Raw genomic sequence first — 17,369 nt, 5'->3', positions numbered from 1 at the left:
CAAAAAGTGCCATATGTGGCAGTGGAATGGGGGAGGGTGCAAACAAGTGGAGCTTCTCCTTTTGGGTGGAGCTCTGCTTTAACACTGCCAAAAGCCACCAATAGGGAGGGTAGATTGAAAGTAGAATTCCAACTTGCGCTACCCTTAAAAACTGCCCCCCTACCCTTACACCTAACACCTATGTGGACTAAACTATTTTCAGACTGTTCCAATCTGGTCATGTTATCTCACCTGTGTGATCCAGCAGCGTATGCAGGGGAGAGGAGGGAGCACCAATAACAACTGTGACATGGGAACCTATGGGTGACATCACCTCCTCAGGCTTTATCAGCTGTCGCCAAGCGCTTTCTCCCCTGCAGCCACTGTTGACTGACACAGGTAAGATCACACTACCAGACCTTAAAATGATGCCCGCCCCTGAAAAATGTTCTGCGGACGCCCATGCTCCTACCTTCAAATCTTCACTGCAGTGGTAGCATCATGGCAGGGGGCAGGAAGCAGAGCAGATCTAGACATAAGCAGGACTTCCATCCTCTTATGAGTCCTCCCCTAGAGGAACATCATAATTTCCATAGTGCCAGCACCAAACCAACTAATAATGCAGTGTGTCCTGGTCCCCCTACCCTACCTGCACCATAGAAACAAAGGATGTGGTATGGTGTACAGGGGCAGGACACTGTGCAGCCATGCCAACACAGCACTGCCAAGCTTGCTCACTGCCCCTGGTCATTCCACTTCCTGATGGTTCTGGGGGGCAGGACTAAAATCTGGTAGGGCAGAACAAAAAACATTCCCAAAAATTAGCTTTGCTTGTGTTGTGTCCACCTTCCCTGCATTTTTCTTTATAGAAGTGAACTGTCACACCTATACAGATATCTTGGGGTAGTCAAGATGCACCTACACATCCAAGCACTCTCTGGTGTCTATGGCTGGCTCAAACACTAAACCCTACTTCACACTAGCGATTACCAGCATGCAACAGATTCCAGGGGTGTATGCGAATTGTGGCGGTGCTCAACCTGCACAAAGTACAGCTAACACTATTTACATGCATCTGCACACCAAGCAATTACCTGTGCTCAGGGATAGATGTCCCAGGCTGGATGCAGGCAAGTGTATGCAGATAATTGCCAATGTAAAGCAGGACTTATACTCTTTCTAAATATAACCCTTAACCAAAGTTATGACTTATCATTTGAACTCAAACGTTATCCTAATGCTTAAAGAACATGTAAACCCATTAACAAAAATGTTGTCTATTGCTTCTTACCAATCCAAATATGGTGGCTGCCTGTAGTGTGTCTGACCAGGTCAGATAAATTGCAATGTCAAACTCTGCTGTCTATTGTTATGTGCAGTCTGTGCAGGTTCCCTGGAATTGAGCTTTATGCTTTATAAATGATACTGTGTCTGATTCTGATATATATTCTGTATATAAATTGCCAGATGGTGTGTCTTATTATTCAATTTTATCTTCACAGGTCAGACTGTGCTATCTTATACAATGACCGATCGGTACTTGAAAACCACCATGTCAGTGCAGTATATCGAATTATGCAAGAAGATGAAATGAACATATTTGTGAATCTCACCAAGGATGAGTTCTCGTACGTTTGTTGTTCTTTCTAACTAATTAATATCACTTTGTTCCCTAAAGTAGCAAAGCGTGAAGGGAGAATTAAAAAAAAAATGGACATGTTAAAAATTGCAAGTTTGTTTACTCTTAACAGTACAAAACATTATTAACATAATTAGGTGCTTATAGACATCCGATGCATTTTATTACCACCGGTATTAATGAATTGATAATCAGGCCTGTTCTGGAGAAGGAACAGATGTCTGCTTGATTCCACTTTGTTTTTTTATTATTAGCAGATTCCAAGCTACTTAAACATATTGAGCTAAAGCTAAAAGAAAAACATTAAAGTATGATTACATCAATCTCGTGATTGTAACTCTATTAAGCTAATAATAGCATATGAATGTAAGTTGAAATACCTGTAGAAACTACTTACAGGAAAACTTCCTGCTATGCTAGAGCAAAACCTGAGCTAACTATGCCCCAGAAGATTGAATGTGTGTGCAGATGTTCATACAAAAAATCTCAGTACATTTGATGGTGTGACAAATGCTGTTTGAATTGCTTGAAGTTTTGTTTGCTTTTAACAGGCCATATATGCTTCCACTGGGCAAATAAGCTTTAATGACAAGAGGCCACGTATATGCATCCATGAGGAACGGCTTTCTGCGCTGAGAGTGCTCTCACTGCATGCACCCTGCACAGTGACTGAGATGTCACGGGCAGTTCCTAATGCATACTTACAATTGGGAGTTCCGATCATGTGACTACTGTGACAGCCAATCATGACAGTCACATAATAGGAGTACCCGTATTAAAGAGCTGGGGGGCAGTGACAGGAAGGGGGTTAACATTTGATTTTTGAATGAATGAACTTCAACAAACAAAAATCACATACACTGTTAGAAATGTATTTGTTTTAGGAAAAAAATGTCCACCCTGCTCCTTCAAATTGTCTTGTCACTATGGTCAAAAACAAGCATCGATTTGACCCCAGTAACAATTAGAAAACTGAATGAACATTCTTAAAGTAAAAAATTAGCAAAGTAAATTCTACTAGTGTATAGCCAGCTTTACTTTTTTTAGGTCACCTGTCTGGTAGGCTCTAGTGAAATAGCTGTAAAAAAAGAGAAAGGGCATGGACATCACTAGTCAGAGGATTTATGGACATTTACCATAGAAGAGCTCAGACATGGAGTCAACTGTCATTTCAATAATGTGTTGGAATGGCTTTCCTGTAAGAATCCAAGCTGTAAAACTCAACATTGTAATTTGTGAGGCATTTGCTTAGATGCCCATATCTTTTGTGAAGCACTGAACTATAACACATTACAAATTAACAAAAATTTTAGTTGCCCTATATCCTATACATTGGCGGAGTTACCAATGAGAAGCTTTTCTGTCCAATATTCCCTGTTTTTCATTCTGCTTTTTCAGGGAATTAAGGTCTCTCGTTATTGAAATGGTCTTGGCCACAGACATGTCTTGCCACTTCCAACAAGTGAAAACCATGAAAGGTTCCCTACAGTCCCTGGAGAAGTAAGTACATATATAAATTTTTCATGTCATAAAATAGAAATGTGTTAGGAGAGAATAGTCTGTCTACAAGCTCAGAGACACAATTTTTAAGTTGTAAAATTCATAATGCAAAATTACAATAGTGCTGATTTGAGTGCTACTGTGGATAGCAGTCATCAGTCATCCTTAGCTAGCACTATTGAAGAAGTTGTTCTTTTTTATCTACAAAAAAAGAGCATATAGTCACTGCCAGAATAGACCCCTCCCTCCGCCCCCCATGGTAAGCTGTTCTTACAACTCTATGCTGTTCACTGCACCAGACTTTCAGTGTGGGGTAACACTAAAATTTGTATAACTAAGTGATTTGTTCATGAATAGTCTAGCTGTATTATAAAATATATAATTGACTTCTATCATGAGTAGTTTAAAACAAGGTTACTTTAAGATATTTTACTGAGTTATCAACCAATATTGAAAAACCGATTCATCCAGCTGAACAGGGTACCTCCACAACTATAGAACTGTATCTGAATGGGAGGTGGGGGGGACATAGGACAAAATGAGTTCTAAAAGAGGACCAGACACTGTGTATATAATTGGTGATGTAAACTTTATTAATACAATAAGGCATATCATTTCGACAAGGGCACAATGGCAAAATTCATGGCATGTCAGGTACCTCTTGATTAACTCCCTGGAATACAGACTGTACCATCTGGAAGGCACTAAGCAAGGACAGCAGTGGTAGGATGTAGGGACCGTGTATCAGTGTAACACTGGCCCAGCGGAGCACAGCGTGCAGCTCTGCATCCTGTGATTGAGCTCACTTCAATGCATTTCGCGTACCTAGCATATGCTTCGCCAAGACGTTGAGACACTCACTGGATGTTTCTTTTAAAGCATGGAAAATCCTATCTTCTCCATCCGAGAGTGTCCTTTTGGAGCCATCTAGTGGCCATTTGACATATTGGCAATAAAATGTTGGAACATTCTAAACGTCTTGCATCGTTCATTCAAGTATAAAACGTGACATATCTGTGAAATTTGACAATAATAATTTCAATCACACCACCAAAATCTTATGACAATCAATTGAAATGATAGATAGATATATGTTAAGAAAATAAACAAATGAAGAACTCTATGCTGGAAACAATGAAGTCTAAAGTACTGATGTCTCAGAGGATAATCAGGGCTCAAGAAACACTTTGAGGCTAAGTTCATTGTTTAGCCCCTTAGGTGTCATGGACCCTAATCTAAAGATCCAGACATTTTCTTTTCTTAGGAAGGACTGTGCCAAAGTCACCCCTCTCAGTTGACAGATTGAGGGAAAAGAAGCCCAACTTAAGACCCCCTGGTTGTCCATTGTGATACCTTGCGAAATGTTGTCCAACAGGATTTTCCTCCTTTAGATTCTTTGATGTGATACTTTGATGTATTCACTGACCCTGATGCGCAGCTGGCGTTTAGTCTTGCGAACATAAAGTTTATTGCAGGGGCACTCCAAAAGATAAAGTGCCCTGGTAGTAGCGCAATTAATAAAATGCTTAATGTTGTACTTATTAATGCCATCAGAATTGTGAACACACCAGAACGGGCCACATATTTGCATATCGCACAGTGACCACAAGAGTACATCCCCTTCAACTCTGGAAAATCAGTTAGCCAATTTCTATTGGTAGTTCTAATAAATTCTGATTGAACCAGAGTATCATTTAATTTGCTTGGTCATTTGGGAACAAGGTGGGGTCTCGAGCCTACTATATCTTTCAGCTCACTGGAGCATGTCAGTACGTGCCAGTGGTCACCAAGAATTTTATTTAGGTCATTCCACTGCACACCAAATTTAGTGATGATCCTTACTGGGCCCTCAGGGGTCTCAGACCCAGGGCCTAAATAGATCACCTCTCCCTTTTCTAATGGCTATACTTTTTTCTCTTCTCAGATTGTGATATGAATATACTCTTTCCCCCGAATCTCCTGTACATTTTGTCAGCTTCCCATCTATAGTCTGTCTCATTGGAGCAGTTTATGCCTTGGTCGCTGAAACTGATCCACTTGTATCCCCCTGAATTAGGGATTTTGGATGATGACTGCTCGCATAGAGCAGGGTATTGGCAGCCTGAATGTCTTGTTAGTAAGGCTTCCATTCTCCAAAATGATTGACAAATCCAGAAAAGAGATTTCCTGTGTATCTGCTACATATGTCAAATGGATGTTCCTAGTATTGCAATTCAGCTAATTTATGAACAGTCCTCTCTTGAACGTTCCCATAACACAAGTATGTTGCCGATGTACGTTAGCCACAGACAAACATGACCAAGGTACATTGATGAGGCATTTACTACCTCCTCTTCCCACCAGCCCAGGTGCAGACAGGCGTGTGCTGGTGCCCATGGAGCTCCCATCGCCGCGCCCCTTATTTGTTGGTAATAAGAGCCTGTGAACTGAAAGAAATTGCTCTTAAGTGCTAATTTCAGACACTCAATAATAAATTAATTTTGGGCACCCAGGGTTGGAAAAATGGAGTCCAAGAAATGAAAGACTGCTGCTATACCCCATTCGTGTGGTATAGATGTGTAAATTGATTCCACATCTATACCAACGAGCATCATCTCTCCTGGAAAGAACAGGTCTGCAATCTTGTTTAGAATGTCCCCGGTATCCTTAACGTAAGAAAACCAAATTCTTGATGAGAGAGTTAATGTATTTACTGATCCTCTCCATGGGCCTACTTTTTGCCGAAACAATGGGTCTACCCGAGGGATTACTTTCATTCTTATGTATCTTGGGAATGATATAGAAAGTAGGAATGTTAAAGCCCTCAACCCTTAAGTATCCAAGTTCTTTTTTGGTGACTAGATCCACCTCAAATGTGAAAAAAACAGCTTGCCATTAATCAGAGCCACAAGGTGGAGGAATGGATTGAAATCTAGTTTTTTATAGGTCTGCTCATCTGTGAGTCGGTGTCTTGCCTCCCTCTCATAGATTCCTTCCCTTGTCGCTCTTTATAAAGTGGAAGAAAACCCTTCCATAAAATAGTTAAATTTACGGCACGTGCCAGAAATGTAACACTCCCATTGGTTGTGCTCTCAACCAAACTGTCAAACCATCCAATGGCTGGTGTCATAACTGACCACATGTGCAGCATCATGGCAGTTGTAGATTAAACAAAGGCAAAGATGGCAGCTTCCTTGGCTGAAACGATAGGGGGATTTGCTTACACTTTAAAGTGGAGGACCACCCTGAAAAAAGAAAATACATTAAAAATTAGAAAAAAATCATTAAAAAAAAATGAAATTTTATTTTTTTTTACTAACCAGAAATGCCTGTTGCTAGGCACAACATCCTAATCTGCCTCTTCCTCCTCCGTGGAGATCTTCTTTCTTCTCTCCTCCGTGCGGCGTCTTCTGGGTAATGGGTCGCGCTGTGTTCTGGGAACTGTGTGTCCCAGAACACAGCGCGCCCCATTCACAAAGCGCTGCGCGACTCGCGCATGCGCAGTAGGAAATGGGCAGTGAAGCCGCAAGGCTCCACTGCCTGTTTCCCTTACCCAAAATGGCGGCGCCAGGACCCGAGACCGAGGGACGGGTCAGCCTCGGGCGGCCGACATCACGGGCGCCCTGGACAGGTAAGTGTGCTTATTAAAAGTCAGCAGCTACAGTGTATGCAGCTGCTGACTTTTAATTTTTTTTTTTCAAAACCGGCCCTCCTCTTTAATAACAAGTCTCTCTGCATACTGTAGTTCACGCAGAACCTTTCTTTCCTCGGGAGAAAGATTATCTGGGATCTCACATTGCCATTGTAGCTTGTCGAGGTAGTCCTGTACTAAGTCCAGAAAAAAACCCCAGCCATTTGTTCTTCCTGAACTGGGGCATTGATGTAGATCTTATTGTGAAATTAGATTTCCTTTTCCATTGATTAGTCACTGATGTTTCTTCATCTTCAGATAAATCACCTCCCTCCTCCAGTAAGCATACCAGTTTTTCTACAGCCCTTTTGTCCTGTAATGCTCCTACTTCACCTTTGTAATTGGATTTGCTCTTCGTAAATATTAGTTTGTAATACACTCTCCTAAGGAAAAGACTCAAGCCCCATACAAACTATCAGATTTTCTGCTGATTTTTGCCTTCAAATTTACCAAAACCATGTAGTGCAAGGGCCTGCCTGATTGCATACAAATTGAAACTCCTAAGGTTTGACCTCATATTATATGGTTTTGGTAAATTTGAAAGAAAAACATCAGCAGAAAATCTGATAGTGTGTATGGGGCTTAAGATCCTTAAAGATCTCAAAATGATCCATCTGTTTCATTGGTGAGAAGGACAAACCTTTACTCAGGAGCGCAACATGTCTCTCTTCCAGATTAAAATCTGAAAGATTGATTACTTTCTATCACTCATATTGATGGTCCCAGATATCTCAATATTCAGTGGGTCAGCCAAAGTCCCTGTGCTTAATATTTCTGACTCCTGGTCCTTGTTTGTCCATCCCTCTTTGGTTTCCTGGCTTCTTTGAACTTTCCCTTTCCTTTTCCTCCTTCTATTTCTTCTACTTTGTTTCCTTTTAGGATTCATCTGGGCATCTGGGGAGATTCCTGATCTAAAAAACGACTGTTCTTTGATCCTCTTCCTCACTTCCTAAAAAACGACTGTTCTTTGATCCTCTTCCTCACTTCCTTACCTGGCCAATACTGAATCCTGCTTGGGAAGAATTTCTTTGCTTTCTTGACCTACTTCTCCCACCCCTGGGTGTGAGGTCAATTTCTCCCTTTGCACTGTCCTCCAAATCTGAATTTGGAATGTTTCGTGGTTTTTAGATTCTTCTGTACTCTATCAATTTCTTTTTTGAGTAGTTCATTAAATTTAGTGAACTCCACTTTATTTTTGAAGAGTTCAAGTTTGTCTTTCCTATTGGTTATCTGATCTTGGAGTATGGATAATCCTTTCCTCTTCAACAATGAGTTTCATAACTTCAGTGCCGTGTTCTATGCATTGTTTTTTCCACTTTTCTAAAAATCTCTAGCCAGAATGACACGTTCCCTTAGTCCTCTCAAGATAATCTTATTGATAATATAAGATTTCAGAGAGAGAGAATGTCCCATTTCTTATTTATTGTATTGCATGTATTAGTGGTTTAAATACACAAATACCAGAGTTTTCTGTCTCCTGCACTTCCTGAACATGATGGCATCATTCAGTATTGTAAAACTCAATAAAAACCTATTGTAACAGATAAACCTGATGGAGTTTCAAACACTTCTCCACACTAATGAATTTTTCCTGAGAACCTTTTATTAAACGATCCTGTGAGATTGGGTAAAAACTGTTTTAACCAGTTATGGACCACCCGGGGTCACTATATGGCAGCAATTTGAAGTGGAATATTGCTGTTATGGCAAGCAGCTAGCTGCCATAACCCCGTATCCACTTCTTCAGCGGGCGGTCCACTTTCAGAAAAAAGTGGTCTCAGGCGAGGATTCGCCACAAGATCACTTTTATCAGTGGCAGGAGAGGGCCGCTCCCTTCCCACCGTGCTCCGGTGCCTTATGTCGCTTACTGGTGCTGCCTGTCCCCTCTGTGGTATGGAGCTGAGTGAGGGGAAGATGGCCCCCGCCCGGCTCCATACCATTGCAGGGTAGAAGCAACGTCAAAACGTTACTTCCACCCATAGCTCTTAAAGGGACTTTTGTTTATTGCATTTTAGTGTAAATATGAGATCTGAGGTCTTTTTGACCCCAGATCTCATATTTAAGAGGTCATGTCATGCTTTTTTTCTATTATAAGGGATGTTTACATTCTTTGTAATAGGAATAAAAGTGACACAATTTTTAAAGGAACAGTGTAAAAATAAAAAAATAAAGAGTAAAATAAATAGGATTTTTTTTTAATGTGCCCCATCGAACTCGCATGTAGAAGCAAAGCATTTGTGAGTTAGAGTGAGAGTAATAATTCTAGCCCTAGACCTCCGCAACTCAATAACGTGCAACCTGTAGAATTTTTTAAATGTTGCATATGGAGATGTTTAAGGATAAAAGTTTTTGAAGTGTACAATGCTGAGTATCAATTTACTCAGCGTAACATCATCTTTCACAATATAAAAACAAATTGGGTTAACTTCACTGTTGTCTTATTTTTTTATTTAAAAAAGTATATTTTCCAAAAAAGTGCACTTGTAAGGCCAAATATGGTATGACAGAAAGTATTGCAAAGACAGCCATTTTATTCTCTATGGTGTTAGAAAAAAATGCATAATGTTTGAGGGTTCTAAGTAATTTGATAGCAAAAACAGTTTTTAACTTGTAAACAACAAGTTTGAAAAATAGACCCGGTCTTAAAATGGTTAAACATTCTAGTCTTCTGACAATTGTCCTACGGTGGACCAGCTGTCTTGGTGGTTAAGGTGGCCTTGGACTGTGCAGTTCATGCAGTAACTGCATCTACTACCTTGACCTATGAAACAGACTATGATAGATTTTTTTTTAGTACATGCCTAGGTCTACTTACAAGGTCTGTCTTGGTTCTTATTGCAGCATTGACAAATCAAAAGCACTATCTTTACTACTTCATGCAGCTGACATTAGCCACCCTACAAAGCAGTGGAAAGTGCATGCACGATGGACCAAAGCTCTAATGGAGGAGTTCTTTCGACAGGTAACAAACACCAATATAGAGATCAGCATGATTGATTTTTTTTTATTGATACTTACATAGCAGGTTTAGTATTTTTTCCTTGTGACTGGAAAACCATCTCAAAATTTATAGATAACTAATGATGTCTTGCGCTAGCACTATGTTGGTTACCATGCAACTAAGTAATCTAATCCTAATTCCATGAAATTCTATATGTGATCACATGTAGGTGCTTATATTATAATTTTCCTTATTAGCCTCTTTGGGAAAGAAGCTTTTCTGAAAAGGTTCTAAAAAGTGCTTAGTCAGTAGAGTCACTGAAAGAGGAGGGTTCAGTGGAGGGGGAGTGGGTTTTCTGCCAGAGTACTTGTTTTAGTTTGAGAAGACCAACTGTAATCTCCAACCTTGGTTTCCATCTATGATTGTTTAAATTGATAAGAAGCAATACAGAGCCAGTTTAAAACTGATAACATATTCAGCAATTTTTCTGTGCATAAGAAATGCAAAGTGTGTGGTACTTAAGGGCCAGTTCACACTGGTGCAATGCCAGACATTGCATGTGATTCGCACCGCATTGCTGTGCTGTCCACATGCAATGTTTGTGCGATGCAAATTCAGCCATGCAATGTGTACGGCTGAATTTGCATCACATTCGGACCAAACTCATGCAGGACATTGTTTTTGTCTGCACCAGAATTGGATCGCATGGGTGTTCACACCCATCCGAATCGACTCCTGTCCAAATTTACAGTTCACACTGCAATCAGCGAACCGATCTGCAGTTGTCATTACCTTTGTATTGACACCTGCAGAAGTTTGCAAAGGGCAGTGTGAACCTCCTGCGATTCAGGTGCAATGCAGGAACCCGCACTGGATTCGTAGGGTTTCCTGCATAGCACCAGTGTGAACCAAGCCTAAATGAATGTTACACAGGGTCAATTTACTAAAACTGGAGAGAGCAAATTCTTGTACAACTGTGTATGGTAGCCAATCAACTTCTAACTTCAGCTTGTTTAACCTTCCTGGAGGTAATCCCGAATGTAGCTTGGGGTTAAATTTCAGTACTATTAGCGGTAACCCCCAGCCACACTTGGGATTGCATTGCAGGATCCTGGTGCAGGTTAGTTACCTGCCATGTCCCCCCGCTGTGAGTGTGGGCTTTGTCCTGCACACGATGCTTCTATGTGCCGGGCTCCATTCCCTGCGAGCTTCTCAATGCACAGGGGCTGAGCCCGGCAGCAAATTCAAAAAGTACAAAATTGATAACACATACAGTAAACTGTAATCTTACAGATTGCATTATGAAATTATTTCACCTCCCTTTTGTCCCTAGTGCTTTGTCCAGTGCCCTGCATGCAGTTTTATATTAGGCCGCGTACACACGGGCGGACTGTTCGCCCAACCTTGTCCGCTGAACAGTGTTTGGGCGGACAGTCCGCTCGTGTGTGGGCTTTCAGCGGACAGTTTCAGCGGACAGTTTGACGGACAAAGTCTTTCGGAAATTCCGAAAAACTGTCCGCTGAAACTGTGTTTGAGCGAACAGTCCGCCCGTGTGTAGGCTACTTTCGAAATGAGCAAACTGTTCCCGCTCGGAGGGAAGTCTGCTCATTTCGAGCGCGTGTGAAGGTAGGCGGGGCCCGCGACGGAGACGTCGCGGGCTCCGCCGCCTGGAATGGGCTTAAAGGGGAACCCCAATGCCGAAAAAAATCGGCGTGGGGGTTCCCCCAAAGTCCACAACAGACCCTTGTCCGAGCACGCTACCCGGCCGGCCAGGAAAGGGGGGCGAGCGAGCGCGCCCCCCCTCCTGAGCCGTACCAGGCCGCGTGCCCTCAACATGGGGGGTGCCTTGGGGAAGGGGGGGCCGCGCGGCCCCCCCACCCCAAAGCACCTTGTCCCCATGTTGATGAGGACAAGGGCCTCTTCCCGACAACCCTGGCCGTTGGTTGTCGGGGTCTGCGGGCGGGGGGCTTATCGGAATCCGGGAGCCCCCTTTAAGGGGGCCCCCGGATACCGGCCCCCCACCCTATGTGAATGAGTATGGGGTACAATGTACCCCTACCCATTCACCTGTGAAATAAAGTACAAAAAAAACAACACAGAGAAAAAATATTTTATTGCACAGCTCCGGGGGTCTTCCGTCTTTGGGGGTCTTCTCGCCGGACTCCTCCGCTATCTTCGTGTAGCTCTTTTACTAGCGGAGGAGCCCGGCTTTCTTCCTCCCCGCCGCCGGCCTCTTCTCCCGACTTCGGGGGTCTTGTCCCCCTCTTCGGTTCTTCTGCCGGGCCACCGCGCCTTCTTGTAGCTCTTTTACAGGCGGTGGCCCGGTCTTCTGTCGCCGCTGCCTTCCGTTCTTCTGCCGGGCCACCGCGCCTTCTTGTAGCTCTTTTACAGGCGGTGGCCCGGTCTTCTGTCGCCGCTGTCGCTGTCGCCGTCGCCGCCTTCCGTTCTTGTTCTTCTTCTTCTTCCCCAGGAGATGTTGACACGTCGCTCTCTCCGGCCGGAATGCCAGAGCCGCGCTGTGCGGTCACTTATATAGTGACAATGGGGCGGTGTCACATGGTATATGTCACATGGGTTGGTCACATGGTGACCCCGCCCCCTTACGATGTCATAGTCCCCATGTGACATCAACCCATGTGACCAACCCATGTGACATATACCATGTGACACCGCCCCATTGTCACTATATAAGTGACCGCACAGCGCGGCTCTGGCATTCCGGCCGGAGAGAGCGACGTGTCAACATCTCCTGGGGAAGAAGAAGAAGAACAAGAAGAAGAACAAGAACGGAAGGCGGCGACGGCGACAGCGACAGCGGCGACAGAAGACCGGGCCACCGCCTGTAAAAGAGCTACAAGAAGGCGCGGTGGCCCGGCAGAAGAACCGAAGGCGGCGACAGAAGAACGGAAGGCAGCGGCGACAGAAGACCGGGCCACCGCCTGTAAAAGAGCTACAAGAAGGCGCGGTGGCCCGGCAGAAGAACCGAAGAGGGGGACAAGACCCCCGAAGTCGGGAGAAGAGGCCGGCGGCGGGGAGGAAGAAAGCCGGGCTCCTCCGCTAGTAAAAGAGCTACACGAAGATAGCGGAGGAGTCCGGCGAGAAGACCCCCGAAGACGGAAGACCCCCGGAGCTGTGCAATAAAATATTTTTTCTCTGTGTTGTGTTTTTTTTTGTACTTTATTTCACAGGTGAATGGGTAGGGGTACATTGTACCCCATACTCATTCACATAGGGTGGGGGGCCGGTATCCGGGGGCCCCCTTCTTAAAGGGGGCTCCCGGATTCTGATAAGCCCCCCGCCCGCAGACCCCGACAACCAACGGCCAGGGTTGTCGGGAAGAGGCCCTTGTCCTCATCAACATGGGGACAAGGTGCTTTGGGGTGGGGGGGCCGCGCGGCCCCCCCTTCCCCAAGGCACCCCCCCATGTTGAGGGCACGCGGCCTGGTACGGCTCAGGAGGGGGGGCGCGCTCGCTCGCCCCCCTTTCCTGGCCGGCCGGGTAGCGTGCTCAGACAAGGGTCTGTTGTGGACTTTGGGGGAACCCCCACGCCGATTTTTTTCGGCGTTGGGGTTCCCCTTTAAGTCCATTCCAGGCGGCGGAGCCCGCGACGTCTCCTTCGCGGGCCCCGCCTACCTGTACACGCGCTCGAAATGGGCGGATTTGCCTCCGCCTTACGTGGGCGAGTCCGTTCATTTCAAAAGTTGAGCGAACTGTTTGTCAAACAGTTCGCTGAAACAGTCCGCTCAAAAAGTGCCGTGTGTGGCCATGTCCGCCCATGCTAATTTTGAGCGGACTGTTTGCCGAAACTGTTTGACAAACAAAGTTGGGCGAACAGTCCGCCCGTGTGTACGCGGCCTTATATATACTGTTCTTTCTGCCTGGAAACTTGAGATTGTCCATGGCAACCAAAAAGTGTCCCTTTACGTCAAAAGAGGTTTTAGACCAGCTAGAAAACAGCGTTAGTAAATTAGAACACTTCCAGAATTGAGCGATAGTGAATCATGGGAAAATTTATTTTATTATTATTATTATATTATCATGCTCAATCGCGAGCTGTGTGAAACTTGTAATTCACAGAAATATTTCACCGGAGGCTTGAAAAAAACAGAGACAAGCCCCATTTATAATGCCGAGCCACTGTTAGTGATATGTCCGACTGCTGACCGTGGAAGTTATTTGTGCGGTGTTACCATACACCAGGGATAGCTGATCTGTTAGCATCAGATGCATGCAATATGACACAGATGATTTATTATTAAGGCTGCAACTTGATCTATATCTGGTAAGCGCATCAAACTCTCGGTGACGGGCACTGATTTGCAGTTTCGTGTGGATTCACCATGGTGTCCTTATGAGAACATATATAGTGGACTCTATTTCTCAGCTTTGGCTTTTTTCAAGCTGTTTTCCTATTATTCATGCTGTCTTCTTTGCTTAATTAATTTGTGTGATACCAATGTTATTTATTTATGTATGTATCATACACCTATTCATTTATTTGTGTGTATATTAAGTATTCAGGTATTTCACATTGATTTGGTTAGTTAAATAGGGGTTGTGGCGCAGCTTTCCAAATCTTTCTATTATTATTACATTATTATTTTTTATACTTATTTATAGTTATTTATTATATTATAATTTATGATTTTGTGATTCAAACTTTATCATACCCAGGGTGTCTACTAGACCCTTGTTTGGACAGATTTAAGTGCGTTATTACTAAGAATTACAGGCCTATAATATAAAACGCCAAATTCCTATGCAAAACAATTGTACCACTTTGAGAAGCAAAAATCTGACATATTCATACCGCCAATTATGGATGAGCCAAACACCCCCCGGGTCGGTTCGCACCAGAACCTGCGAACAGATCTAAACTTCATGTGAACTTTAGAACCTTATTAAAGTCTATGTAACTCGAACGTTCAAAATCAAAAGTGCTAATTTTAAAGGCTAATATGCAAGTTATTGTCATATAAAGTGCTTGGGGACCTGGGTCCTGCCCCAGGGGACATGTATCAATGCAAAAAAAAGTTTTAAAAACTAACATTTTTTCGGAAGCAGTGATTATAATAATGCTTAGCCCTTGTACACATGGTCGGATATTCCAATGGACAATGTCCGATAGGACCGTGTTGTCAGATAATCTGACAGTGTGTGGGCTCCATCGGACTGTTCCGACTGATTTTATTGTCGGAATGTCCGGCCGTGTGTACAAGGGCTTAAAGTGAAACAATAAAGGTGTAATATTCCTTTAAATTTCATACCTGGGGGTGTGTATAGTATGCCTGTGAAGGGACGCATGTTTCCCGTGCTTAGAACTGTCCCTGCACAAAGTGTCATTTCTGCAGGGAAAAAAAATCATTTAAAATCACTCACAGCTATAATGAATTGTCGTCTCCCCGTAATACAGAGAACTGTCATTGATAAAAAAAAATTTAAAAAGCGTGGGGTTCCCCCAAATTCAAGTACCAGGCCCTTCACGTCTGGTATGGATATTAAGAGGAACCCAGCGTCAATTTTTTTTTAAAATTACGTGGGGTTCCCCCCCAAATATCCATAGCAGACCCTTCAGGTCTGGTATGGATTTTAAGGGGAACTCCATGCAAAATTAAAAAAAAAATAGCATGGAGTTTCCCCTAAAAATCAATACCAGACCCTTTATCCGAGCACGCAACCTGGCAGGCCACAGGAAAAGAGAGGGGGGGCAAGAGAGCACCCCCCTCCTGAACCGTACCAGGCTACATGCCCTCAATATTGGGAGGATGCTTTGGGGTCCCCCCTTAGCACCTTGTCCCCATGTTGATGAGGACAAGGGCCTCATCCCCACAACCCTGGCTGGTGGTTGTGGGGGTCTGCGGGCGGGGGGCTTATCAGAATATGGAAGCCCCCTTTAACAAGAGGACCCCCAGATCCCGGCTCCCCCCTGTTTGAAATTGTAAGGGGGTACAAAAGTACCCCTACCATTTTACAAAGAAAAAAATAGTTAAAAAAAGACACACACACCGTTGCAAAAGTCCTTTATTAAAAATGTAAAAAAATGTAAAAAGATTCCAGCGGTGGTAATCCACTTTTGCTATCCAGCGACGGATGATCATCTCTCCGAGTCCAGCAATGGCTGATCTGATCCAGCGATGAGTGATCTCTCCCTCCGGCGTAGCACATCCATCCTTTATCTCCACCGGAGACACTGCGGGGATCTGAGCAGCCTGACACTTCTTATATGAGGAGGGCGGGGTCAAGTGACGTAACGGAAACCTGCGTTGCATTAGAGGGGGCGGGGGTCACGCGCAAATCATTGGGGAAGCCGGGATTTTCCCTTGCTTCAGAGGGGGGCGGGGTCAGGTGACGGGTGGCCCCCACCCTCCTCATATAAGAAGTGTCAGGCTGCTGGGATCCCCAGAGCATCCTCCCAATGTTGAGGGCATGTGGCCTGGTACGGTTCAGGAGGGGGGTGTGCTCTCTTGTCCCCCCCTTTTTCTGCGGCCTGCCACGTTGCATGCATTTTTTTTAAAATTTGGCGTGGAGTTCCCCTTAAAATCCATACCAGACCTCAGGTCTGGTATGGATATTTGGGGGGAACCCCACGTCAATTTTTTTTTTCATTTGACGTGGGGTTCCCCTTAATATCCATACCAGACCTGAAGGGCCTGGTAATTGAATTTGGGGGGAACCCCACACTTTTTTTTTACTTTTTTTCCTGCAGAAATGACACTTTGTGCAGGGACAGTTTTAAGCACAGGAAAGATGAACCCCTTTACAGGCATACTACACGCACCCCCCAGGTACGAAATTTAAAGGAATATTACACTTTTATTGTTTCACTTTAAGCATTATTAAAATCACTGCTCCCGAAAAAACATCAGTTTTTAAAACTTTTTTTTGCATTGATACATGTCCCCTGGGGCAGGACTCGGGTCCCCGAACACTTTTTATGACAATAACTTGCATATAAGCCTTTAAAATTAGCACTTTATATTTCTCCCATAGACTTGTACAGGGTGTTCCGCGGCTTTTCGAATTTGCCGCAAACACCCCAAATTGTTCGCTGTTCTGTGAACAGGTGGGCAGGCAATGTTCGAGTCGAACATGAGTTTGACTTGAATTCGAAGCTCATCCCTACCGCCAATGAGGTTAATGTAGCTTTGACAAAAAAAGCTGGAAGCTGATAGGTTTCTGTGCAGAACTGCCCCAGATTTTGCACCCTCTGTCTTTAGAAAATCAATTCCATAGTTACATAGTTAGTAAATTTGAAAAAAAAGAAACGTTCAACCAATAGTGTGAATTATCTTTTTCTTTAAGATGCTGTAGTCTTCAAATGTGAATAGTATGTTAAAATTAAAAATGCTATTGAATCTAATGAAAATGATATACAGTTACTTCTGCTAATCAAGAACCATGCATGCTTATGGATTTAATTAGAGGTTTTTCAGAAAGTCTGTATCTGTGTAATGATGAGTATATAATAATTATGTCCAACTTTTGGTAACAGAGGTACAATATATTTGTCAAATATTCAATGGCAATTAGTTCAACATTAGCCCAAAAAAACATAAACGTCTACAGTACTTCATATATTTTGCTAACAATTGATTTGCCCTTTAGCCTCCACATTATACATAGCGCAAATATAGTAAGAA

At 43.6% G+C, this 17,369-nt stretch overlaps 1 protein-coding gene across 5 annotated transcripts in view; it reads left to right on the top strand.

Moving 5' to 3' along the window:
* Positions 1-17,369, top strand: part of PDE1B (phosphodiesterase 1B) — a 513,717-nt gene that overhangs the window by 466,586 nt on the left and 29,762 nt on the right. For all 5 annotated transcript variants that reach the window (XM_077483777.1, XM_077483773.1, XM_077483774.1 and 2 more), the window contains 3 exons: positions 1,482-1,607; positions 3,017-3,118; positions 9,630-9,750. In XM_077483777.1, coding sequence (XP_077339903.1) covers positions 1,482-1,607; positions 3,017-3,118; positions 9,630-9,750 — 349 coding nt within the window. The remainder of the gene's footprint in view (positions 1-1,481; positions 1,608-3,016; positions 3,119-9,629; positions 9,751-17,369) is intronic.

The sequence above is a fragment of the Lithobates pipiens genome, unplaced genomic scaffold (genome assembly GCF_037356315.1).
Source record: "Lithobates pipiens isolate NorthernLeopardFrog02 unplaced genomic scaffold, aLitPip1_a1.2 Scaffold_16, whole genome shotgun sequence".
In the NCBI taxonomy this organism is placed as follows: Eukaryota; Metazoa; Chordata; class Amphibia; order Anura; family Ranidae; genus Lithobates; species Lithobates pipiens.
Note: the sequence above shows the minus strand (reverse complement) of the source record. Positions and strands in the feature narration are given on the sequence as shown.